Genomic DNA, 25,175 nt, shown 5'->3' on the forward strand with positions numbered 1-25,175 from the left:
AGTCCCTCCCCTTCCCACAAAATCTATTCAGAGAAAACTAAACTTATCTGAGTCGGGTGTTTGTCTGTGTGAAAGTGAACAACAACCGTCCAAATGGCTCAGCAGGCAGTTCTGCTGGACCAGGATCAGTTCTGTTGTTCTGTCTGTCTGGATCTACTGAATGAGCCAGTAGCTATTCCCTGTGGACACAGTTACTGTAGGAGCTGTATTGAGGGCTGCTGGGATCAGGATGATCTGAAGGGGATCTGCAGCTGTCCTCAGTGCAGACAGACCTTCACTCCAAGGCCTGCTCTGAGAAAAAATAACATGTTGGCTTAAGTGGTGGAGAAACTGAAGAAGACAGGACTTCAGGCTGCTCCCCCTGATCTGTGCTATGCTGGACCTGGAGATGTGGCATGTGATTTCTGCACCGGGACCAGAAAGCAGAAAGCCCTCATGTCCTGTCTGGTGCGTCTGGTGTCTTTCTGCAAGACTCACCTCCAGCCTCACTATAGTGTCCCTGCACTAAAGAAGCACAAGCTGGTCAAAGCCTCCACACAGCTACAGGAGAACATCTGCTCCCGTCATGACGAACTGCTGAAGATTTACTGTCGTACCGATCAGAATTGTATCTGTTATCTGTGTATGGTGGATGATCATAAAGGCCATGATACAGTGTCAGCTGCAGCGGAGAGGACCGAGAAACAGGTTAGACCAGAATAACTTGTTGGTGACTGATAAACAAATAATTAAATATACAGTAGGAAAGCTGTTTGAATATAAACATATATATATATATATATAAACATATACAATTACTTTCATGAAAAATTATCTCTAAATGTATCATAATTTGCTGTAGTCATACACCATCATTTTCTTAAGAGTCCAAAGTTTAGATTAAGCTATATGATATGAGTACTGTAAACAAACATAATAATTCAACTAACAACATAGATATATAATTTTGCTCAGGGACTTCTATTACAATATAATTCCTACTAAATCATAATACTATACTATTGCACTACTGGACAAATAAATCTTGATAGCTCAATGAACAGTGTTTCTCCATAGAGTCAGCTGGGGACGAGTCAGCAGAAGCTCCAGCAGAGAATCCAGGAGAGAGAGAAGGAGCTGAAGGAGCTCCAACAGGCTGTGGAGTCGCTCAAGGTAAGTATTATTGACCAGGGACCATTTAAAAAAAAAGTCATCTGGATCATTATAATCCGGATTCTGTAGTGCTATTATTTATATTTTGAATCCATGATCAGATCTCTACCTGTTTTTTGGGCCAGTTTCCTGGACTGGTTATGGTACTACTTCTACACTGTTATAAGGAAACAGAGATGAGTAAACTACATGAATAAAGGTACCTAGATTAAAGAGAGACATTTAACAACTGACCACATACCTATTATGCAATCAATTTAATGAACCTTTGTTTTTCAGATGTTAGAAAGTTTTTAGTTAGTTACATTGAAATGTATTTGTTGTAGTGCCTTTCACCTTTTTTAAATCCATCCTGAATCCATCGTTTCCTGTGGGATTAAGATCATCCCCCAAAAATTGGCATCAAAACAATCCTAATCACTACCTTTGAGATTAGAAAAATGCAAAAACTGCTTTTAATCCTGATTAAAGGTCAGATTGGATTACCACATTCAAATATATAAAATGGTGCCGGAGAAGATGGCAGACGTTTTACGTGCCCCCAACCGATTGTGTTGTTTTTTTAGTTTTTTTGCATTGTTTGGAACTTATTTTTGTACTTATTTGTGCACAGCCATTACACTTGTAGTTTCCATCCAGTAGGGGCGCAAATAGACGTTGTGCAGGGGTATCTTGGGGTGGTAAATCAGAGTTCACCAATTGATCTCTGAGATTTTTGCCAGCAAGAATACGACCAAGGGATGGTCCGAAAACACATTACCGATACTATCATCGGATCTTAGAATGTGCCAATGTTTGTGAACGATTCCCTTAATTTGATCAGAGCACTTTGAATAGTGGGTAGTTACAAGGTACTTGAGGTAACTGAGGTAATATACACTGAGTGTACAAAACATTAGGGACATCTGCTCTTTCCTTGACATAGACTGACCAGGTGAATCCAAGTGAAAACTATAATGGGGGGGGGGGGGGGGGTCCAATTGTCACTCAATATTAGGAAGGTGTTCTTAATGTTTTGTACAGTCACTGTTTTTTTTATTTTTATGTGGGCCTCTATGAAGGGTTCTACCTAGGACACTTTTATCTTCTATGTTTTACATTTTTCTGGAGCGTTGGGTTGTGGGTAATTGTGAATCCCTGTTCTTTGCCATTAGTTCGTTGTACCTATGATTTTGATTGTTGTTTTATTCTACTTGTATTGTTTCTGGGTTCATGTTTCTGGGTTTCGGTGGGGTGCCTAGACTGATACCGTCGGTGAAATAGCTTATTCAGATTAAAAGGGTTCTAGGTAGAACCTTATTCCTCGGCAATAAAAACGTTTTGGGGAAAAAAATTCTACTTAACATGGAGCCTTCTCTTCTCTCTTTGTGTCCTAACAGCACTCTGCACAGGCAGCAGTGGAGGAAAGTGATAGGATCTTTACTGAGCTGATCCACTCCATTGAGAGAAGGTGCTCTGAGTTGAAGGAGCTGATCAGAGCACAGGAGAAGGCTCAAGTGAGTCAAGCTGATGGACTCCTGGAGCAACTGGAGCAGGAGATAGCTGAGCTGAGGAGGAGAAATGCTGAGCTGGAGCAGCTCTCTCACACAGAGGATCACATCCATTTCCTCCAGGTAACTAAACTGCCTTGATACAGGTGATACAGAAATTAACTTATGAAACTATACATTTTGTCAATTACCCACTCTCGCTCTGTCTCTCTCCCACTCTCTTTATCTCTGTCTCTCTCCAGAGTTATCAGTCTCTCTCCAGTCCCAGTGTCTCTTCAGACTTACCCAGCATCATTATCCATCCTCAGTACTTTGGAGATGTGAAAAAGGCTGTTTCTGATGTCAGAGAGAAACTAGAAGACTTCCTTAAAGGAGAATGGACCAAGATCTCCACCACAGGTGAGTTGAAAATAATACCAACACAATACATAGTGTAAGAACCCCAAGTTTAGACCAATCAGAGGTCCTCTAGTCACCACTTTATACATGTACAATATGGTATGCTGCTAATATTCTCTCTCTCTGTGAATGTCTGTGTGTCTGTAGTGATTTCAGTGGATGTTTTACTGCCTCCAGAGCCCAAGACTAGAGAACAGTTCTTACAATGTGAGTTTCTTCATCAAGTAACTAACAGTCTCATTTTTCTGACACTACTCACAAATCTTGTGATATATCAATAGTAGATACTGCTCTCATTGATCTCTTCTCTGTTGTAATCAAAGCCAGGGTAGATACAGTACAGTATGTGCCTTAACTTACTGTTCTAACTCCCCTCATTGGTCTCTGCTCTGCTCTTCTCCCAGATTCCTGTCAGCTCACACTGGACCCAAACACAGCACAGAAATCCCTCTTTCTGTTTGAGGGGAACAGGAAGGTGACAGTTGTTAATGATGTTAAAGATCCAAATCCTGATCAACCAGACAGATTCACTGATTGGTGGCAGGTCCTGTGTAGAGAGGGTCTGTCTGGACGCTGTTACTGGGAGGTGGAGTGTCATCGTAAGACTGTTACAGCAGTCTCATATAAAGACATAAGTAGAATAGGGTTTGTTAATGATTCCAGATTTGGATACAATGACAAGTCTTGGGGTTTAGAGTGCTCTAGTAATGGTTATCGTTTCAGACACAATAATGTTGAGACTAAAGTATCAGGCCCTCAGTCCTCCAGAGTAGGAGTGTACCTGGATCACAAGGCAGGTACTCTGTCCTTCTACAGCGTCTCTGACACAATGAGCCTCCTCCACAGAGTCGAATCCACGTTCACTAAACCCCTCTATCCTGGGATATGGGTTGGGTACGAAAACGATTCTGCTGAGCTGTGTAAACTGTAGAGTTCCCCATATTAGAGTGATGGTAAATGCTCTTTTAGTCTGGTATGTACAATTATTTCTGGAGTAATTGAATCTTTAATTTAGTCTAGGTTTTAATCACATTGATATTGATGTATTCTCACTTTGATAAAGTCTGAACTAAAAAACAACTGCGGTTATGATATATTTTCTCAATAATAAAAATAATTGTTTGTTAATTTCAATAAGTTGTATTATTATTTGCCTATTGATCCTTGAATGTGAATCTGTTTAGTTTTCTCAAATATATCTAGGCCTATGTAATGTATATACTCTGATGCTGCAGATTTACTACTCAATCAACCGTCCAGCAGATGGTGATATACTGTAACAAACAAAACAATATTAAAGATGTCTTGATTTAACTCTTGCCACTCAGAAAACCACCAAAAATAAAATAAGTGTTTATGCTATAAACTAAATGAGTAACTAAAGAAGATTATATTTAGCTGTGTCTACACTGACACTCTTGGTGAATTTTTACTCCATTTGATTTCATTCCTCAATCATTAAGTAAAGTGTAAGCAAGCTAGATTACTTCACTTTGGATTCACTCGTTTGAATGTTTGAATTTGTAAGTTAACGAGGAGGACCAACGACTGCAATTTATACAAACAACAAACTTAGCAAGACTTGGCATTTGTCCTGCTCTGTTTCCATAGCTGTACTTTTTGAAACAGAATGTGATGGGTCAGGCTATGACCAATGCACAAAGATACTGGAAAAAAACGTAACTAAATCTCATTGACTGAGCCGAGCATTTAATCCTATTTCTCTCTCAATAAACTTCTCCCCTTTACTACTACAGATGTATCATATCAAGGGTTATTTGCATGTGGGCATTGAATTATCCTTTCAAATTGATCAAAACAGCAGTTAATCTTTCACTTTCTACAATCTGCAGTATTTTTGAAAAGGTGTAGGAACATGCTGCAGAAGTATATGTCACAAAGCAGCTAAGACTTGTAAACCAGCCTAGGCAACAGGATATTCATTTTTGCATCGGACTACATTCCTCTATCTCCCTCCCTCTAACTAACCCCACCTTCTGGCAGAACCAGGAAGTCCCTCCCACAAACTCTCTTCTGGGAAAACAAAACTTATCTGAGTCGCGGTGTCGTTTGTCTGTGTGAAAGTGAACAACAACCGTCCAAATGGCTCAGCAAGGAATTCTGCTGGACCAGGACCAGTTCTGTTGTTCTGTCTGTCTGGATCTACTGAAGGAGCCAGTCACTATTCCTTGTGGACACAGTTACTGTAGGAGCTGTATTGAGGGCTGCTGGGATCAGGATGATCTGAAGGGGATCTACAGCTGTCCTCAGTGCAGACAGACCTTCACTCCAAGGCCTGCTCTGAGAAAAAATAACATGTTGGCTGAGGTGGTGGAGAAACTGAAGAAGACAGGACTTCAGGCTGCTCCCCTTGATCTGTGCTATGCTGGACCTGGAGATGTGGCATGTGATTTCTGCACTGGGACCAGAAAGCAAAAAGCCCGCATGTCCTGTCTGGTGTGTCTGGTGTCTTCCTGCAAGACTCACCTCCAGCCTCACTATAGTGTCCCTGCACTAAAGAAGCACAAGCTGGTCAAAGCCTCCACACAGCTACAGGAGAACATCTGCTCCCGTCATGACGAACTGCTGAAGATTTACTGTCGTACCGATCAGAATTGTATCTGTTATCTGTGTATGGTGGATGATCATAAAGGCCATGATACAGTGTCAGCTGCAGCGGAGAGGACCGAGAAACAGGTTAGACCAGAATAACTTGTTGGTGACTGATAAACAAATAATGAAATATACAGTAGGAGAGCTGTTTGAATATGAGAAACATATCTAATTAGTTACATGATCCTCTAAATGTATCACCACTTTGCTGTAGTCACACACCCTCATTTTCTTTTGAATCCAAAATTCAGTTTAAACTATGATATGAGTACTGTAAAATACATAATAATTCAACTAAAATCATAGATATGTAACTTTGCAAAGGGACTTCTATTAAAATGTAATTACTACCCTCTATGGGCCCTATATCGTAATACTATACTATTGCACAACTGGACAAATAAATCTTGATAGCTCAATGAACAGTGTTCCTCCATAGAGTCAGCTGGGGATGAGTCAGCAGAATCTCCAGCAGAGAATCCAGGAGAGAGAGAAGGAGCTGAAGGAGCTCCAACAGGCTGTGGAGTCTCTCAAGGTAAATATTATTGACCAGGGCCCAGTTTTTCAACATGTTAATCTGGATTGGGATATATTTTGGGGTTAAATCCACTTCAGTCAGTGTAGATTAAGGGGAGGAGACAGGTTAAAGAAGGATTTTTAAACTTTGAGAGAATTGAGACATGGATTGTGCATAGACAAAAGATTGAAGTTCCTTTGAACGGGGTATGGTAGTAGGCGCCAGGCACACCGGTTTGTGTCACGAACTGCAACGCTACTGGGTTTTACATGCTCAACAGTTTCCTGTGTGTATCAAGAATGGTCCACCACCCCAAAGGACATCCAGCCATATTGACACAACTGTGGGAACCATAGGAGACAACATGGGCCATATCCCTGTGGAATGCTTTCAACACCTTGTAGAGTCCATGCCCCGACGAACTGAGGCTGCTTTGAGGGCAAAAGGGGGTTACAAGTGCAACATAATATTAGGAAGGTGTTCTTAATGTTTTGTACAGTCAGTGAATAGTATTTTTTTTATGTGGGCCTCTATGAAGGGTTCTATCTAGAACCCTTATCTTCTATGTTTTATATTTTGCTGGAGGGTTGTGGGTAATTGTGAATCCCTGTTCTTTGCATTAGTTCACTTATGGTTGGTTGTACCTTTGATTTTGATTGTTGTTTTATTCTACTTGTTTTGTCTCTGAGTTCATGTTTCTGGGTTTTGTTGGGGTGGCTAGACTGATACCATCAGTGAGAAAGCTTATTCAGATGAAAAGGCTTCTAGGTAGAACCTATCATCAGCGAAAAAGAAAAAAAGTTTTAGGGAGAGATAAATTCTACTTAACATGGAGCCTTCTCTTCTCTCTTTGTGTCTGAACAGCACTCCGCACAGGCAGCAGTGGAGGACAGTGATAGGATCTTTACTGAGCTGATCCACTCCATTGAGAGAAGGTGCTCTGAGGTGAAGGAGCTGATCAGAGCCCAGGAGAAGGCTCAAGTGAGTCAAGCTGATGGACTCCTGGAGCAACTGGAGCAAGAGATAGCTGAGCTGAGGAGGAGAAACGCTGAGCTGGAGCAGCTCTCTCACACAGAGGATCATATCCATTTTCTCCAGGTAACTAAACTTCCTTGTTACAGGTGATACAGAAATGTACTTGTGAAACTGTACATTTAGTCAATTATATTCTATTCTCCATATCAGTATTCACGTTACCTGACATTAATAAAAAATATTTGATCACAAAAACATTGTCAATTATCTACTCTCGCTCTGTCTCTCTCTCCCCCTCTCTTTATCTCTCTCTGTCTCCAGAGTTATCAGTCTCTCTCCAGTCCCAGTGTCTCTTCAGACTTACCCAGCGTCGTTATCCATCCTCAGTACTTTGGAGATGTGAAAAAGGCTGTTTCTGATGTCAGAGAGAAACTAGAAGACGTCCTTAAAGGAGAATGGACCAAGATCTCCACCACAGGTGAGTTGAAAATAATACTAACACAATACATAGTGTAAGAACACCTAGTTCAGACCAATCAGAGGTCCTCTAGTCACCACTTTATACATGTGCAATATGGTATGCTGATAATATTCTCTCTCTCTGTGAATGTCTGTTTCTGTAGTAAATTCAGTGGATATCTTGCTGCCTCCAGAGCCCAAGAACAGAGGACACTTCTTACAATGTGAGTTTCTGCATCAAGTAACTAACAGTCTCTTTTTTCTGACACTACTACAAATCTTGTGATATTTCAATAGTAGATACTGCTCACATTGATCTCTTCTCTGTTGTAATCAAAGACAGGGTAGATACAGTACAGTACGTCCCTTAACTTACTGTTCTAACTCCCCTCATTGGTATCTGCTCTGCTCTTCTCCCAGATTACTGTCAGCTCACACTGGACCCAAACACAGCACAGAAATCCCTCTCTCTGTCTGAGGGAAACAGAAAGGTGACAGTTGTTAATGCTGTTAACGATCCAAATCCTGACCATCCCGACAGATTCACTGTTTGGTGGCAGGTCCTTTGTAGAGAGGGTCTGTCTGGACGCTGTTACTGGGAGGTGGAGTTTCATAGTGGGACTGTTTTTATAGCAGTCTCGTATAAAGACATAAGTAGAATAGGGTTGGTTAATGATTCCAGATTCGGATACAATGACAAGTCTTGGGGTTTAGAGTGCTCTAGTAATGGTTATAGTTTCAGACACAATAATGTTGAGACCAAAGTATCAGGCCCTCAGTCCTCCAGAGTAGGAGTTTACCTGGATCACAAGGCAGGTATTCTGTCCTTCTACAGCGTCTCTGACACAATGACCCTCCTCCACACTGTAGAAAGCACGTTCACTAAACCCCTCTATCCTGGGATATGGAATAGGTACGTAAACAATTCTGCTGAGCTGTGTAAACTGTAGAGTTCCCCATATTAGAGTGATGGTAAATGCTCTTTTAGTCTGGTATGTACAATAATTGTTCTGAGTGATATCATCTTAATTGTAGTGTATGTTTCAATCTTATACGTTCACATTCATATTGATGTATTATCACTTTGATGTACATTCTGAGTAACAACCGCTGTATTGATTTCTTGTTTAATAAGTTGTGTTATTATTTACCTATTGATCCTTGAATTTGAATCTGTCGAATTTCCTCAAATATATCTAGGCCTATATATTGTATATCAATCTGGTGCTAAACAATTACTACTCAATCAATTACCCAGCAGATAGTGATATGGCAAAATCAAATCAAATGATTCCACATTTTTTGATTTACAGCATCTCTGCCTCTCAGTTATCCACCAAAATAAACTAGACTTCGATATCTTTGTCTTTAAGTTGTATGTTCTAAACTACATGAGTGACAATGCAATTAAAGAACCTTATATTTAGCAGCAGTGTGTATGCGTGTGTGCGTGCCTGCGAGTGGGGTGCATGTGTGGTTTATTTCATTCATGATCATTAAGTAAAATATAAGCGAGCTAGAAGACTTCACTTTGGATTCATTCTTTGAAATCTTTTATATTAAAGTTAACCGAGGAAGACGGTTGCACTTTATACAAACAACCAAACAACATGGTCTGAGTCTTTTGTAAGACTTGGCATTTGTCCTGTTTTGTTTCCATAGCTGTACCATTTAAGAGAGAATGTTATTGGTCAGGCTATGGCCAATGCACAACGATTCATCATATCAAAGGATATTTGCATGTGGACATTGAATTAAACTTTTAAATAGCTCAAAATAGCATCTAATCTGTACCTTCTTACAATCACAGTATTTTTGAAAAGGTATAGAAACATGTTACATTCATAGACAGTTCTATTTGCCTCTCATTTTGAATAAAGACTCCAGAAAACGGACATTGAAATAGTAATGGTTTTCATTATTTCTCATCCTGCATTAGTACCCTTTAGTTTATCTGGTGAACTCTAATGTAGACATCAGAAAAATAACACATTTGGTCTAGGTACACAATGTACCTTTTAATGGTTCATTGTATATTACCTACCCATAATATTCATACTCATAATTGTATACAATGAATTGTGGACACAGAGGCAAATCAATCATTCACTTTACATTATGTTTCAATATCCAGTACATTTATATCTGGATAATATGTAGTAAACAGGACTTCAGGCTTCAACCAGAAAGCCCTCATGTTTAGTCCAGGATCACAATGCATGTTACTGGAGCAACCCCTGAGAATAATTGTTACCTCTCTAAATATATGGCTCTGGAGGAAAGTGTGTTGAAATAGCAGTGGGCTGGATTCCAACCCATGCTGCAGAAGTATATGTCACAAAGCAGCTAAGACTTGTAAACCAGCCTAGGCAACAGGATATTCATTTTTGCATCGGACTACATTCCTCTATCTCCCTCCCGCTAACTAACCCCACCTTTTGGCAGAACCAGGAAGTCCCTCCCACAAACTCTCTTCTGGGAAAACAAAACTTACCTGAATCTCGGTGTCGTTTGTCTGTGTGAAAGTGAACAACAACCGTCCAAATGGCTCAGCAAGGAATTCTGCTGGACCAGGACCAGTTCTGTTGTTCTGTCTGTCTGGATCTACTGAAGGAGCCAGTCACTATTCCCTGTGGACACAGTTACTGTAGGAGCTGTATTGAGGGCTGCTGGGATCAGGATGATCTGAAGGGGATCTACAGCTGTCCTCAGTGCAGACAGACCTTCACTCCAAGGCCTGCTCTGAGAAAAAATAACATGTTGGCTGAGGTGGTGGAGAAACTGAAGAAGACAGGACTTCAGGCTGATCCCCCTGATCTGTGCTATGCTGGACCTGGAGATGTGGCATGTGATTTCTGCACTGGGACCAGAAAGCAGAAAGCCCTCATGTCCTGTCTGGTGTGTCTGGTGTCTTTCTGCAAGACTCACCTCCAACCTCACTATAGTGTCCCTGCACTAAAGAAGCACAAGCTGGTCAAAGCCTCCACACAGCTACAGGAGAACATCTGCTCCCGTCATGACGAACTGCTGAAGATTTACTGTCGTACCGATCAGAATTGTATCTGTTGTCTGTGTATGGTGGATGATCATAAAGGCCATGATACAGTGTCAGCTGCAGCGGAGAGGACCGAGAAACAGGTTAGACCAGAATAACTTGTTGGTGACTCCGATAAAGAAATAATTTAATATACAGCAGGAGAGCTGTTTGAATATGAGATAAACATATATAATTAGTTACATGAAAAACATTGTCTAAATGTATCACCACTTTGCTGTAGTCACACACCATCATTTTCTTTTGAGTCCAAAGTTCTGTTTAAACTATATGAAATGAGTACTGTAAAGAAACATAATAATTCAACTAACAACATAGATATATAATTTTGCAGTGGGACTTCTATTACAATTTAAATCCTACTCCCTATATCATAATACTATACTATTGCACTACTGGACAAATAAATCTTGATAGCTCAATGAACAGTGTTTCTCCATAGAGTCAGCTGGGGATGAGTCAGCAGAAGCTCCAGCAGAGAATCCAGGAGAGAGAAAAGGAGCTGAAGGAGCTCCAACAGGCTGTGGAGTCTCTCAAGGTAAGTGTTATTGACCAGGGACCAGTTAAAAAAAAAAATTATAATCTGGATTATTATAATCCGGATTCTGTAGTGCTATTATTTATATTTTGAATCCATGATCAGATCTCTACCTGTTTTTTTGGGCCAGTTTCCTGGACTGGTTATGGTACTACTTCTACACTGTCATAGGGAAACAGAGATGAGTAAACTACATGAATAAAGGTACCTGGATTAAAGAGAGACATATAACAACTGACCACATACCTATTATGCAATCAATTTAATGAACCTTTGTTTTTCAGATGTTAGAAAGTTTTTAGTTAGTTACATTGAAATGTATTCACCTTTTTAAATCCATCCTGAATCCACCGTTTCCAGTGGAATTAAGATAATCAACATTTTAGGCTTCAAAACAATCCTAATCACTCTTTTAGAGATTAGAAAAATGCAAAAACTGCTTTTAATCCGGATTAAAGGTCAGATTGGATTACCACACTCAAATATATAAAATGGTGCCGGAGAAGATGGCAGACGTTTTACGTGCCCCCAACCGATTGTGTTGTTTTTTTGTGTTTTTTGCATTGTTTGGAACTTATTTTTGTACTTATTTTGTACATAATGTTGCCGCTACCGTCTCTTATGACCGAAATGAACTTCTGGACATCAGGACTGCGATTACTCGCCACGGACTGGCAGAATCCTTTTTTTCCTTCAACGAGTCTGACGAGGCCGACGCGAACGATATACTGCTTTCTCGGGAACAGGCCCAGATCCCTGTGATTTGCGTGAAGAGGAGGCGGAGAAAAAGTGGCCGGAGAACGGGCTGCCTTCTGAGAATTCGTGAGCGATCGAATAATCCCCCACTTCCTTCCATTCTGCTAGCAAACATGCAATCATTGGACACTAAAATAGATGACCTATGTGGGAGATTAAACTACCAACGGGACATTCAAAACTGTAATATATTATGCTTCACAGAGTCGTGGCTGAACAACATACAGGCTGGTTATACGCTGCACCGGCAGGATAGAACAGCGGCGTCTACTAAGACAAGGAGCGGCGGACTATGTATATTTGTAAATAACAGCTGGTGCACGATATCTAAGGAAGTCTCGAGCTATTGCTCACCTGAGGTAGAGTATCTCATGATAAACTGTAGACCACACTACCTACCTAGAGAGTTTTCCTCTGTATTTTACGTAGCTGTTTACATACCACCACAGTCAGAGGCTGGCACTAAGACAGCATTGAATTAGCTGTATTCCGCCATAAGAAAACAAGAAAACGCTCACCAAGAGGCAGCGCTCCTTGTAGCCTGGGACTTTAATGCAGGAAAACATAAATCATTTTTTCCAAATTTCTTTCAGCATGTTAAATGTACAACCAGAGGGGAAACAAACCTGGACCATCTTTACTCCACACACAGAGATGCATCCAAAGCTCACCCTCCGTTTGGCAAATCTGACCATAATTCTATCCTGATTCCTGCCTACAGGCAAAAATTAAAGCAGGAAGCACCAATGACTAGATTATATTTTAAAAAAGTGGTCAGATGAAGCAGATGCTAAACTACAGGACTGTTTTGCTAGCAAAGACTGGAATATGTTCCGGGATTCTTCGAATGGCATTGAGGAGTACACCACATCAGTCAGTCTTTATCAATAAGTGCATCGATGACGTCGTACCCACAGTGACTGTACGTACCTACCCAAACCAGAAGCCATGGATTACAGGCAACATCCACACTGAGCTAAAGGGTAGAGCTGCCTCTTTCAATAAGCGGGGCTCTAACCCGGAAGCTTAGAAGAAATCCCTCTATGCCCTCTGACGAAACATCAAACAGGCAAAGCGTCAATAGAGGACTAAGATCGAATCAAGCTACACCAGCTCCGACGCTCGTCGGATGTGGCAGGGCTTGCAAACTATTACAGACTACAAAGGGAAGCACACTCGAGAGCTGCCCAGTGACACGAGCCTACCAGACGAGCTGAATAACTTCTATGCTCGCTTCGAGAAAAGCAACACTGAGCATGCATGAGAGCATCAGCTGTTCCGGACGACTGTGTGATCACGCTCTCCGTAGCCGATGTGAGTAAGACCTTTAAAACAGGTCATCATTCACAAGACAGATTACCAGGACGTGTACTCTGAGCATGCGCTGACCAACTGGCAAGTGTCTTCACTGACATTTTCAACGTGTCCCTGACCGACTCTGTTATACAGAGGCAAACGAAACGCACACCTATTTAAGCGAGGTGCTGGCTAGCGGAGTGGAACACTTGAAAAATAAAGGAGAGCCGCACACTCTAGGAGCTCAGATGCAAAAATGTAATGTCCAACATTTTGACAGACAAGCTGTCTTCATCAGGGTATAATGACAAACAGGTGACTCGTTTATGTGGGGTGACTCGTTTATATAGTGTCAAAACACACACACAGGTGTCTGTAATCATGGCCGGGTGTAGCCTGATATCATTGGTTAATTCGCATATATTAAAATAGCATACAAAAAACTAATGGATAGCGTACGATCATAGATACAATTTGGCTACATAAGACTACAAACGTTTACAATAGCAAAATCACAATCACAATAATCACAAGAATAGCTTCAGATCAAAGTCTACGTTGAGACCGAAGGGAGCAAGGGTCTTTAAATTAAACAGCCAGGTAGCCTCTCGTTTTAACAAAAAATTATCGAGGTCACCCCCTCTCCTAGGGAGGGTGACATGTTCAATGCCAATATAACGTAGAGACGAAATCGCGTGATTTGCTTCCAAAAAGTGGGCCGCAACTGGGGAAGTCGAGTTTTTGCACCTAATGGTACTACGATGCTCCGAGATTCGTACTTTTATTTTGCGCTTTGTTTTACCCACATCATTTTTACCACAAGGACAAGTTATAAGATAAATAACTGTCTTAGTGGAGCACGTGATAACACCTTTGATTGGGATCTGTTTCCCTGTTTGGGGGTGTTTGAAGGATCTACATTTATAAGTGCCATTGCATTGAGCACAGCCATTACACTTGTAGTTTCCATCAAGTAGGGGCGCAAATAGACGTTGTGCAGGGATATCTTGGGGTGGTAAATCAGAGTTCACCAATTGATCTCTGAGATTTTTGCCGGCAAGAATACGACCAAGGGATGGTCCGAAAACACATTACCGATACTATCATCGGATCCTAGAATGTGCCAATGTTTGTGAACGATTCCCTTAATTTGATCAGAGCACTTTGAATAGTGGGTAGTTACAAGGTACTTGAGGTAACTGAGGTAATATACACTGAGTGTACAAAACATTAGGGACATCTGCTCTTTCCTTGACATAGACTGACCAGGTGAATCCAAGTGAAAACTATAATGGGGGGGAGGTCCAAGTGCAACTCAATATTAGGAAGGTGTTCTTAATGTTTTGTACAGTCACTGTATTTTTTTTTAAATGTGGGCCTCTATGAAGGGTTCTACCTAGGACACTTTTATCTTCTAGGTTTTACATTTTGCTGAAGGGTTGTGGGTAAGTGTGAATCCCTGTTCTTTGCCATTAGTTCACTTACGGTTCGTTGTACCTTTGATTTTGATTATTGTTTTATTCTACTTGTATTGTTTCTGGGTTCATGTTTCTGGGTTTCGGTGGGGTGCCTAGACTGATACCGTCAGTGATATATCTTATTCAGATTAAAAGGGTTCTAGGTAGAACCTTATTCCTCGGCAATAAAATGTTTTGGGGGGAATTTTTTTTGACTTAAAACATGGAGCCTTCTCTTCTCTCTTTTGTGTCTTAACAGCACACTGCACAGGCAGCAGTGGAGGACAGTGATAGGATCTTTACTGAGCTGATCCACTCCATTGAGAGAAGGTGCTCTGAGGTGAAGGAGCTGATCAGAGCCCAGGAGAAGGCTCAAGTGAGTCAAGCTGATGGACTCCTGGAGCAACTGGAGCAGGAGATAGCTGAGCTGAGGAGAAGAAACGCTGAGCTGGAGCAGCTCTCACACACAGAGGATCACATCCATTTTCTCCAGGTAACTAAACTTCCTTGTTACAGGTGATACAGAAATGTACTTGTGAAACTGTACATTTAGTCAATAATACTCTATTCTCCATATCAGTATTCACGTTACCTGACATTAATAAAAAATATTTAATCACAAAAACATTGTCAATTATCTACTCTCGCTCTATCTCTCTCTCCCCCTCTCTTTATCTCTGTCTCTCTCCAGAGTTATCAGTCTCTCTCCAGTCCCAGTGTCTCTTCAGACTTACCCAGCATCATTATCCATCCTCAGTACTTTGGAGATGTGAATAAGGCTGTTTCTGATGTCAGAGAGAAACTAGAAGACTTCCTTAAAGGAGAATGGACCAAGATCTCCACCACAGGTGAGTTGAAAATAATGCTAACACAATACATAGTGTAAGAACACCAAGTTTAGACCAATCAGAGGTCCTCTAGTCACCACTTTATACATGTGCAATATGGTATGCTGCTAATATTCTCTCTCTCTGTGAATGTCTGTTTCTGTAGTAAATTCAGTGGATATCTTACTGCCTCCAGAGCCGAAGATTAGAAAACACTTCTTACAATGTGAGTTTCTTCATCAAGTAACTAACAGTCTCATTTTTTCTGACACTACTCACAAACCTTGTGATATATCAATAGTAGATACTGCTCTCATTGATCTCTTCTCTGTTGTAATCAAAGACAGGGTAGATACAGTACAGTACGTGCCTTAACTTACTGTTCTAACTCCCCTCATTGGTCTCTGCTCTGCTCTTCTCCCAGATTCCTGTCAGCTCACACTGGACCCAAACACAGCACAGAAATCCCTCTCTCTGTCTGAGGGAAACAGAAAGGTGACAGTTGTTAATGCTGTTAACGATCCAAATCCTGACCATCCAGACAGATTCACTGGTTGGTGGCAGGTCCTTTGTAGAGAGGGTCTGTCTGGACGCTGTTACTGGGAGGTGGAATTTCATAGTGGGACTGTTTTTACAGCAGTCTCATATAAAGACATATGTAGAATAGGGCTGGTTAATGATTCTAGATTTGGAAACAATGACAAGTCTTGGGGTTTAGAGTGCTCTAGTAATGGTTATAATTTCAGACACAATAATGTTGAGACTAACGTGTCAGGCCCTCAGTCCTCCAGAGTAGGAGTGTACCTGGATCACAAGGCAGGTATTCTGTCCTTCTACAGCGTCTCTGACACAGTGAGCCTCCTTCACACAGTCGAAACCACGTTCACTAAACCCCTCTTTCCTGGGATATGTGTTTGGTACAAAAATGATTCTGCTGAGCTGTGTACACTATAGAGTTCCCCATATTAGAATAATGGTTAATGCTCTTTTAGTCTGGTATGTACAATTATTCTGATTGATTTAATCTTTACTTAGGTTTTAATCACATCCACATTGATGTATTCTCACTTTGATGAAGTCTAAACTAAACTACTGCTGTATTGATATTTTTTATTTTTAAGAAAGATTGTTAATTTCAATAAATTGTATTATTATTTACCTATTGATCCTTGAATTTTGAACTGACCTTCTAGCTGACCTTCTAGCCATCACTGATCCATTTTTCATTTTCCATTGGTTTTGTCTTGTCTTCTTTCACACCTGGTTCCAATCTCATCAATTACATATTGTGTATTTAACCCTCTGTTGCCCCTCATGTCAATGTCGGAGATTGTTTTATTGTATGTGATTGTACTAGTATGTGTTGGTGTGCGACGGGTTTTGTACCCACTTATTATATTTTGGTTTTTGGAGTTTGGTCAGCACTTATTAAACGACTCCGTTTATACCAAGTTCGTTCTCCTGCGCCTGACTTCCCTGCCACCAACACGCACCTATTACATATGTACTGCATATGCTCTGATGCTGCAGATTTACTACTCAATCAACCGTCCAGCAGATGGTGATATACTGTAACAAACAATACAATATTAAACATGGCTTGATTTACCTCTTGCCACTCAGCAAACCACCAACAATAAACAATATTTCCTTATGTTCGTTTTAAGTGTTTATGCTATAAACTAAATGAGTAAATAAAGAAGATTATATTTAGCTGTGTCTACACGGACACTCTTGGTGACTTTTTACTCCATTTAATTTCATTCCTCAATCATTAAGTAAAATGTAAGCAAGCTAGATTACTTCACTTTGAATTCACTCTTTTGAATGTTTGCATTTGTAAGTTAACTGAGGAGGACCAACTACTGCAAATTATACAAACAACCAAACAACAAACTTAGCAAGACCTGGCATTTGTCCTGTTCTGTTTCCAAACAGAATGTGATGGGTCGGGCTGTGGCCACTGCACAAAGATACCGGAAAAAAACGTAACTACATCTCATTGACTGAGCCGAGCATTTAATCATATTTCTCTCTCAATAAACTTCTCCCCTTTACTACTACAAATGTATCATATCAAGGGTATTTGCATGTGGACATTGAATTATCCTTTCAAATTGCTCAAAATAGCAGTTAATCTTGCACTTTCTACAATCTGCAGTATTTTTGAAAAGGTGTAGGAACATGCTGCAGAAGTATATGTCACAAAGCAGCTAAGACTTGTAAACCAGCCAAGGCAACAGGATATTCATTTTTGCGTCGGACGACATTCCTCTATCTCCCTCCCTCTAACTAACCCCACCTTCTGGCAGAACCAGGAAGTCCCTACCCCTTCCACAAACTCTCTTCTGAGAAAACAAAACTTATCTGAGTCGCGGTATCGTTTGTCTGTGTGAAAGTGAACAGCAACCGTCCAAATGGCTCAGCAGGCAGTTCTGCTGGAACAGGACCAGTTCTCTTGTTCTGTCTGTCTGGATCTACTGAAGGAGCCAGTCACTATTCCCTGTGGACACAGTTACTGTAGGAGCTGTATTGAGGGCTGCTGGAATCAGGATGATCTGAAGGGGATCTACAGCTGTCCTCAGTGCAGACAGACCTTCACTCCAAGGCCTGCTCTGAGAAAAAATAACATGTTGGCAGAAGTGGTGGAGAAACTGAAGACAGGACTTCAGGCTGCTCCCCCTGATCTGTGCTATGCTGGACCTGGAGATGTGGCATGTGATTTCTGCACTGGGACCAGAAAGCAGAAAGCCCTCATGTCCTGTCTGATGTGTCTGGTGTCTTTCTGCAAGACTCACCTCCAGCCTCACTATAGTGTCCCTGGACTAAAGAAGCACAAGCTGGTCAAAGCCTCCACACAGCTACAGGAGAACATCTGCTCCCGTCATGACGAACTGCTGAAGATTTACTGTCGTACCGATCAGAATTGTATCTGTTGTCTGTGTATGGTGGATGATCATAAAGGCCATGATACAGTGTCAGCTGCAGCGGAGAGGACCGAGAAACAGGTTAGACCAGAATAACTTGTTGGTGACTCTGATAAACAAATAATGTAATATACAGCAGGAGAGCTGTTTGAATATGAGATAACATATATAATTAGTTACATGAAAAACATTGTCTAAATGTATCACCACTTTGCTGTAGTCACACACCATCATTTTCTTTTGAGTCCAAAGTTCTGTTTAAACTATATGATATGAGTACTGTAAAGAAACATAATAATTCAACTAACAACATAGATATATAATTTTGCAGTGGGACTTCTATTACAATTTAAATCCTACTCTATATGGGCCCTAAATCATAATACTATACTATTGCACTACTGGACAAATAAATCTTGATAGCTCAATGAACAGTGTTTCTCCATAGAGTCAGCTGGGGATGAGTCAGCAGAATCTCCAGCAGAGAATCCAGGAGAGAGAGAAGGAGCTGAAGGAGCTCCAACAGAATGTGGAGTCTCTCAAGGTAAGTTTTATTGACCAAGGCCCAGTTTTTCCAAAAATTCAATCTGGATCATTATTTCTTTTTTGCAATTCATGATCAGATCTCTCTTTTGTCAGACCTGTTTTTTGTGCCAGTTTCCTGGACTGGTTATGGTACTACTTCTACACTGTCATAGGGAAACAGAGATGAGTAAACTACATGAATAAAGGTACCTAGATTAAAGAGAGACATATAACAATTGACCACGAAACTATACTGCGGTCAATTAAACATAATGAACCTTCGTTTTTCATTTTTTAAACCACCTCCTCTTAGTTACATTGACATGTATTCGTTGTAGTGCCTTTTACCTTTCTAAATCCACCCTGAATCCACCGTTTCCCGTGGGATTAAGATCATCCTGATTATCGGCATTGAAACCATCCTAATCACTATTTTTTACATCAGAAAAATGAAAAAAATACTTTTAATCCTGATCAAAGTTTAGATTGGATTACCAAATTTGAATCCCTATCCAGAAGATCAGAATAAAATTGTAAATGTTGAAAAACCCAATTCTAACATTTAATCCTATCCGATTTCCGAAATCCAATCAGATAACTTTTGAAAAACTGGGCACAGAGGACTGGAGATGCACCATTTCACTTCCCTCCTCCAGTCAGCCAGTCAGAGAGAGAGGACACTCTCCAATCAAACTGAGACTCACTGTGGGGAACAGGCTCTCTGGGCTCCCAGTCAGAGATGAAATACACTCTTATAAAAAGGAACCATGAAGGGTTCTTCAACCTGTTTAAGTAGGACCGTTTCTGATTCTAGGCCCTTTATGATTCTAGGTAGAACCCTCTGGAAAGGGTTCTACCCAGCACCCCCACATGAAAAATACTACGGTTTACTATAGAATACTACAGTACTTACTATTTCATTATATAGAAACTGTAGTATACTGTAGAATACTATACTAAACACTAGTATCTGTCGATCATGTGTAGTACTTACTATAAAATTTTGTAATATACTGAAATACTATTGTGAATACTTCAGTATTATCTACCCCCCAAAAACACTGTAGTAAGTAATAATACAATTGTATTTGTCACATTCGCCAAATACAACAGGTGCAGACTTCATATTGACATTCTTACCTACGAACACTTTCCCAACAATGCAGAGTTAAAAAGTAAGAAAAATGTGCTATTAAAAAAAAGGAAATAGTAACACAATAAAATAACAATAACGAGGCTATATACAAGGAATACCAAACGGGGTATGGTTGTAGGTGCACTGGTTTGTGTCACAAACGTGCAACGCTGCTGGGTGTTTCATGCTCAACAGTTTCCTGTGTATATCAAGAATGCTCTACCACCCAATGGATATCCAGCCAACTGTGGGAACCATTGGAGACAACATGGGCCACATCCCTGTGGAAGTCTTTCGACAGCTTGTAGTGTCCATATTTCAAGGCTGTTCTGAGGGCAAAGGGGGAGATCAAGTGCAACTCAATATTAAGGTGTTCTTAATGTTTTGTACAATCAGTGAATTGTATTTTTTTATGTGGGCCTCTATGAAGGTTTCGACCTAGAACCCTTTAAATTCTAGGTTTTATATTTTGCTGGAGGGTTGTGGGTAATTGTGAATCTCTGTTCTTTGCATTAGTTCACTTACGGTTGGTTGTATCTATGATTTTTATTGTTGTTTTATTCTACTTGTATTGTTTCTGGGTTTCGTTGGGGTGGCTAGACTGTGTCGTGTCTTTGGCTATGCCGGATTAAGTGATATGACATGCTATTCTAAAAAATCGTTTCTCCGTAATAACTATTACCTGATTGAGCTAATCATGTAAATGTAATTAACTAGAAAGTCGGGGCACCACGAAATAATATTTATAGAGCTGTTATCTTCCGAATAAACTCTTAAAGACCTAGTAATATTTTACATCAATAGCAGTCAATATTAATCGTCACCTTATTTCAGTCTCATCTGAAATTTGTAAATTCTTGGTTCACGAACCCTGGCTAACAAGTTGAATCGGCAATACAAAATTGGGTTTAATTATTTATTTACTAAATACCTAACTAATCACACAGAATTACATATACACAGAATGAATCATACCTTGATTACAAATTACGTCATAAAGGAAAACGTCCCTAGCGGGCGGAACAGATATGACAGCTGGTTAAACAAAAGAAAAGGGGCTGGGTTTGAGTGAAAGAGCGGGAAGGCTGAGGAACAAAGGGCGAAGCTGTGCTATCGTAAATACAATATCTTATGCATTCTAAATTACCGCCCATTTGGAAAAGGAAAATGCAATAAATATTTACTCTGAGCTGCACTTCGGTAGGTTGGTGGTAGATGGAAGGCCGTGTTGCCAAACCGAGTCCTTTGTCCTTTGAAGAATGTCTCTGGTGGTCAATTGGATAGTTGTAGTAACGTCGTTGTGTGGTAGACGGGATACTCTGTCTGTCCTAATTTACGTTTGCAGCTGCTGTTGCTAACTCGGCGGCTAGGCGGTATCACTTCTGTAGTGAATAAGAGTTCAAAGTTCATACCATTTGCAACCAAAGCTCACGCTGATGTTAGCTTCGTTCTGTAGTTATTATCTAAACCATTCTGACATCGGACCGTCGTCCTCACATCCTCGGAACAGGAGGTTAAATTTTCGTCAATGGCTTATATAGTGGAGGGAGAAGGGTGTGTCTGAAAAGTTTATAACCCATGTCTCTTCACAGGGGCGGGCCACTGGTTGAGCAGAGCCCTAAACTTATGAAAACCCAAATCTCTCATTTGGAAGCTAAAATTACATTTCATCTCTTCACCAATAATTTCATATTCAAACGTTTGAATTGAACAACAATTCAAATCAAATCAAGTTTATTTTATATAGCCCTTCGTACATCAGCTAATATCTCGAAGTGCTGTACAGAAACCCAGCCTAAAACCCCAAACAGCAAGCAATACAGGTGTAGAAGCACGGTGGCTAGGAAAAACTCCCTAGAAAGGCCAAAACCTAGGAAGAAACCTAGAGAGGAACCAGGCTATGAGGGGTGGCCAGTCCTCTTCTGGCTGTGCCGGGTGGAGATTATAACAGAACATGGCCAAGATGTTCAAAATGTTCATAAGTGACAAGCATGGTCAAATAATAATCAGGAATAAATGTCAGTTGGCTTTTCATAGCCGATCATTAAGAGTTGAAAACAGCAGGTCTGGGGCAGGTAGGGGTTCCATAACCGCAGGCAGAACAGTTGAAACTGGAATAGCAGCAAGCCCAGGTGGACTGGGGACAGCAAGGAGTCATCATGCCCGGTAGTCCTGACGTATGGTCCTAGGTCTCAGGTCCTCCGAGAGAGAGAAAGAAAGAGAGAAGGAGAGAATTAGAGAGAGCCAAGATTTTCAAAATGTTCATAAATGACAAGCATGGTCAAATAATAATCAGGAATAAATGTCAGTTGGCTTTTCATAGCCGATCATTAAGAGTTGAAAACAGCAGGTCTGGGGCAGGTAGGGGTTCCATAACCGCAGGCAGAACAGTTGAAACTGGAATAGCAGCAAGCCCAGGTGGACTGGGGACAGCAAGGAGTCATCATGCCCGGTAGTCCTGACGTATGGTCCTAGGGCTCAGGTTCTCCGAGAGAGAGAAAGAAAGAGAGAAGGAGAGAATTAGAGAGAGCATACTTAAATTCACACAGGACACTGGATAAGACAGGAGAAGTATTCCATGTGAATCCGATAACTCTGATGTGTAGACTTTCCACAGTAGAGTTTATGTCATTCTATCATTGATGAGAATGTGCCAGATGACAACAGAACTGACATAATATACCTTAAGTACCACCGCATATGTTCAATTGGTCAGATTACCAGAATATAGTTAATTTCCCCCCAACTTCTGATGTTCCCAGAATCTCTATGTTAACCAAGGGGTTTTCTAATGTCACATCAGTAGAGTAGGGAGAGGAAAAAGGGGGGAAGAGGTCTTTATGATTGTCATAAACCTACCCTCAGGCCAACGTCATGACAACTGATACCATCAGTGAGAAAGCTTATTCAGATGGAAAGGGTTCTATGTAGAACCTTACTCCTCGGTAATAAAACGGCCTGGGGAAAAAATATTCTACTTAACATGGAGCCTTCTCTTCTCTCTTTGTGTCTGAACAGCACTCTGCACAGGCAGCAGTGGAGGACAGTGATAGGATCTTTACTGAGCTGATCCACTCCATTGAGAGAAGGTGCTCTGAGGTGAAGGAGTTGATCAGAGCACAGGAGAAGGCTCAAGTGAGTCAAGCTGATGGACTCCTGGAGCAACTGGAGCAGGAGATAGCTGAGCTGAGGAGAATAAATTCTGAGATGGAGCAGCTCTCACACACAGAGGATCACATCCATTTCCTCCAGGTAACTAAACTTCCTTGATAAAGGTGATACAGAAATAAGCTTGTTGTGACCCTATACATTTTGTCTATTATATTTCATTCTGTATATCTGTAGTCATGTTTGATGACATCTGTTATTAAAAAAAATATTAGATGACAAAAACATTTTCTCAATTATTCTCTCTCTCTCTCTCTCTCTCTCGCGCTCTCTCTTCCTCTCCAGAGTTATCTGTCTCTCTCCAGTCCCATTGTCTCTTCAGACTCACCCAGCATTGATAAACGTCCTCAGTTCCTTGGAGATGTGAATAAGGCTGTTTCTGATGTCAGAGAGAAACTAGAAGACTTCATTAAAGGAGAATGGATCAAGATCTCCACCATAGGTGGGTTGAAAGTAATACTAACACAACACATAAGAACACCTACTTCAGACCATGTACAACACGGTATGTTGATAATATTTTTTATCTATGTAGTGAATTCAGTGAATGATGTACTGCCTCCAGAGCCCAAGAACAGAGAACACTTCTTACAATGTGAATTTCTTCATCAAGTAACTAACAGTCTCATTTTTTCTGACACTACTACAAACCTTGTGATATTTCAATAGTAGATACTGCTCACATTGATCTCTGCTCTGCTGCAATCAAAGACAGGGTAGATACAGTACAGTATGTGCCTTAACTTACTGTTCTAACTCCCCTCATTGGTCTCTGCTCTGCTCTTCTCCCAGATTCCTGTCAGCTCACACTGGACCCAAACACAGCACAGAAATCCCTCTCTCTGTCTGAGGGAAACAGGAAGGTGACAGTTGTTAATGCTGTTAACGATCCAAATCCTGACCATCCGGACAGATTCACTGATTGGTGGCAGGTCCTTTGTAGAGAGGGTCTGTCTGGACGCTGTTACTGGGAGGTGGAGTGTCATCATGGGACTGTTACAGCAGTCTCATATAAAGACATAAGTAGAATACGGATGGTTAATGATTCCAGATTCGGATACAATGACAAGTCTTGGGGTTTAGAGTGCTCTAGTAATGGTTATCGTTTCAGACACAATAATGTTGAGACTAAAGTATCAGGCCCTCAGTCCTCCAGAGTAGGAGTGTACCTGGATCACAAGGCAGGTACTCTGTCCTTCTACAGCGTCTCTGACACAATGACCCTCCTTCACACAGTCGAAACCAGGTTCACTAAACCCCTCTTTCCTGGGATATGGGTTGGGTACAAAAATAATTCTGCTGTGCTGTGTACACTATAGAGTTCCCCATATTAGAATGACGGCTAATGCTCTTTTAGTTTGGTATGTACAATTATTTTGATTTAATCTTTAATTTAGTCTAGATTTAAATCACATTCATATTGGTATATTCTATCTTTGATGAAGTCTAAACTAAATGACTGCTGTATTGATATATTTTCTCAATAATAAAAAATATTGTTTGTTAATTTCAATAAGTTGTATTATTTTTTACCTATTGATCCTTGAATGTGAATCTGTTTAGTTTTCTAAAATCTATCCAGGCCGATGTACTGTATATACTCTGATGCTGCAGATTTACTACTCAATCAACTGTCCAGCAGATGGTAATATACTGTAACAAACAATACAATGTTAAATATTTCTTGATTTACCTCTTGCCACAGCAAACCACCAACAATAAACAAGTATTTCAATATGTTTGTTTTTGAGTGTTTATGCTATAAACTAAATGAGTAAATAAAGAATATTATATTTAGCTGTGTCTACACTGACACTCTTGGTGAATTTTTACTCCATTTTATTTCATTCCTCAATCATTAAGTAAAATATAAGCAAGCTAGATTA

General features: G+C 40.6%; 4 protein-coding genes across 6 annotated transcripts; all 4 read left to right on the forward strand.

Moving 5' to 3' along the window:
- LOC139531956 (tripartite motif-containing protein 16-like) lies at positions 1-4,175 on the forward strand. Its single transcript, XM_071328980.1, has 6 exons — positions 1-687; positions 1,057-1,152; positions 2,532-2,765; positions 2,885-3,041; positions 3,189-3,248; positions 3,446-4,175. Exons 1-6 carry the CDS (start codon positions 436-438, stop codon positions 3,970-3,972), a joined length of 1,326 nt encoding a protein of 441 aa, XP_071185081.1. The 5' UTR covers positions 1-435; the 3' UTR covers positions 3,973-4,175.
- An 839-nt stretch (positions 4,176-5,014) lies between these two features.
- On the forward strand, positions 5,015-9,500 carry LOC139531950 (tripartite motif-containing protein 16-like). The gene is made up of 6 exons (XM_071328970.1): positions 5,015-5,738; positions 6,094-6,189; positions 7,036-7,269; positions 7,468-7,624; positions 7,770-7,829; positions 8,026-9,500. The coding sequence occupies exons 1-6, from the start codon at positions 5,145-5,147 to the stop codon at positions 8,553-8,555; spliced, it is 1,671 nt and encodes a 556-aa protein (XP_071185071.1). The 5' UTR covers positions 5,015-5,144; the 3' UTR covers positions 8,556-9,500.
- A 267-nt stretch (positions 9,501-9,767) lies between these two features.
- LOC139531951 (tripartite motif-containing protein 16-like) lies at positions 9,768-17,247 on the forward strand. The gene is made up of 6 exons (XM_071328971.1): positions 9,768-10,743; positions 11,103-11,198; positions 14,967-15,200; positions 15,399-15,555; positions 15,701-15,760; positions 15,959-17,247. The coding sequence occupies exons 1-6, from the start codon at positions 10,150-10,152 to the stop codon at positions 16,486-16,488; spliced, it is 1,671 nt and encodes a 556-aa protein (XP_071185072.1). The 5' UTR covers positions 9,768-10,149; the 3' UTR covers positions 16,489-17,247.
- A 634-nt stretch (positions 17,248-17,881) lies between these two features.
- Positions 17,882-25,026, forward strand: LOC139531955 (tripartite motif-containing protein 16-like). Of its 3 annotated transcripts, none has more exons than XM_071328977.1 (6): positions 17,882-18,542; positions 18,910-19,005; positions 23,140-23,373; positions 23,575-23,731; positions 23,825-23,884; positions 24,082-25,026. In XM_071328977.1, the coding sequence occupies exons 1-6, from the start codon at positions 17,952-17,954 to the stop codon at positions 24,606-24,608; spliced, it is 1,665 nt and encodes a 554-aa protein (XP_071185078.1). In that variant the 5' UTR covers positions 17,882-17,951; the 3' UTR covers positions 24,609-25,026. The 3 variants fall into 3 exon arrangements, with proteins under 3 accessions (XP_071185078.1, XP_071185080.1, XP_071185079.1); XM_071328979.1 differs by having other exon boundaries at positions 23,825-23,901; positions 24,082-24,291; XM_071328978.1 differs by lacking the exon at positions 23,825-23,884.
- Positions 25,027-25,175: the final 149 nt, after the last annotated feature.

Source organism: Salvelinus alpinus, chromosome 10, assembly GCF_045679555.1.
Source record: "Salvelinus alpinus chromosome 10, SLU_Salpinus.1, whole genome shotgun sequence".
NCBI classification, from domain to species: domain Eukaryota; kingdom Metazoa; phylum Chordata; class Actinopteri; order Salmoniformes; family Salmonidae; genus Salvelinus; species Salvelinus alpinus.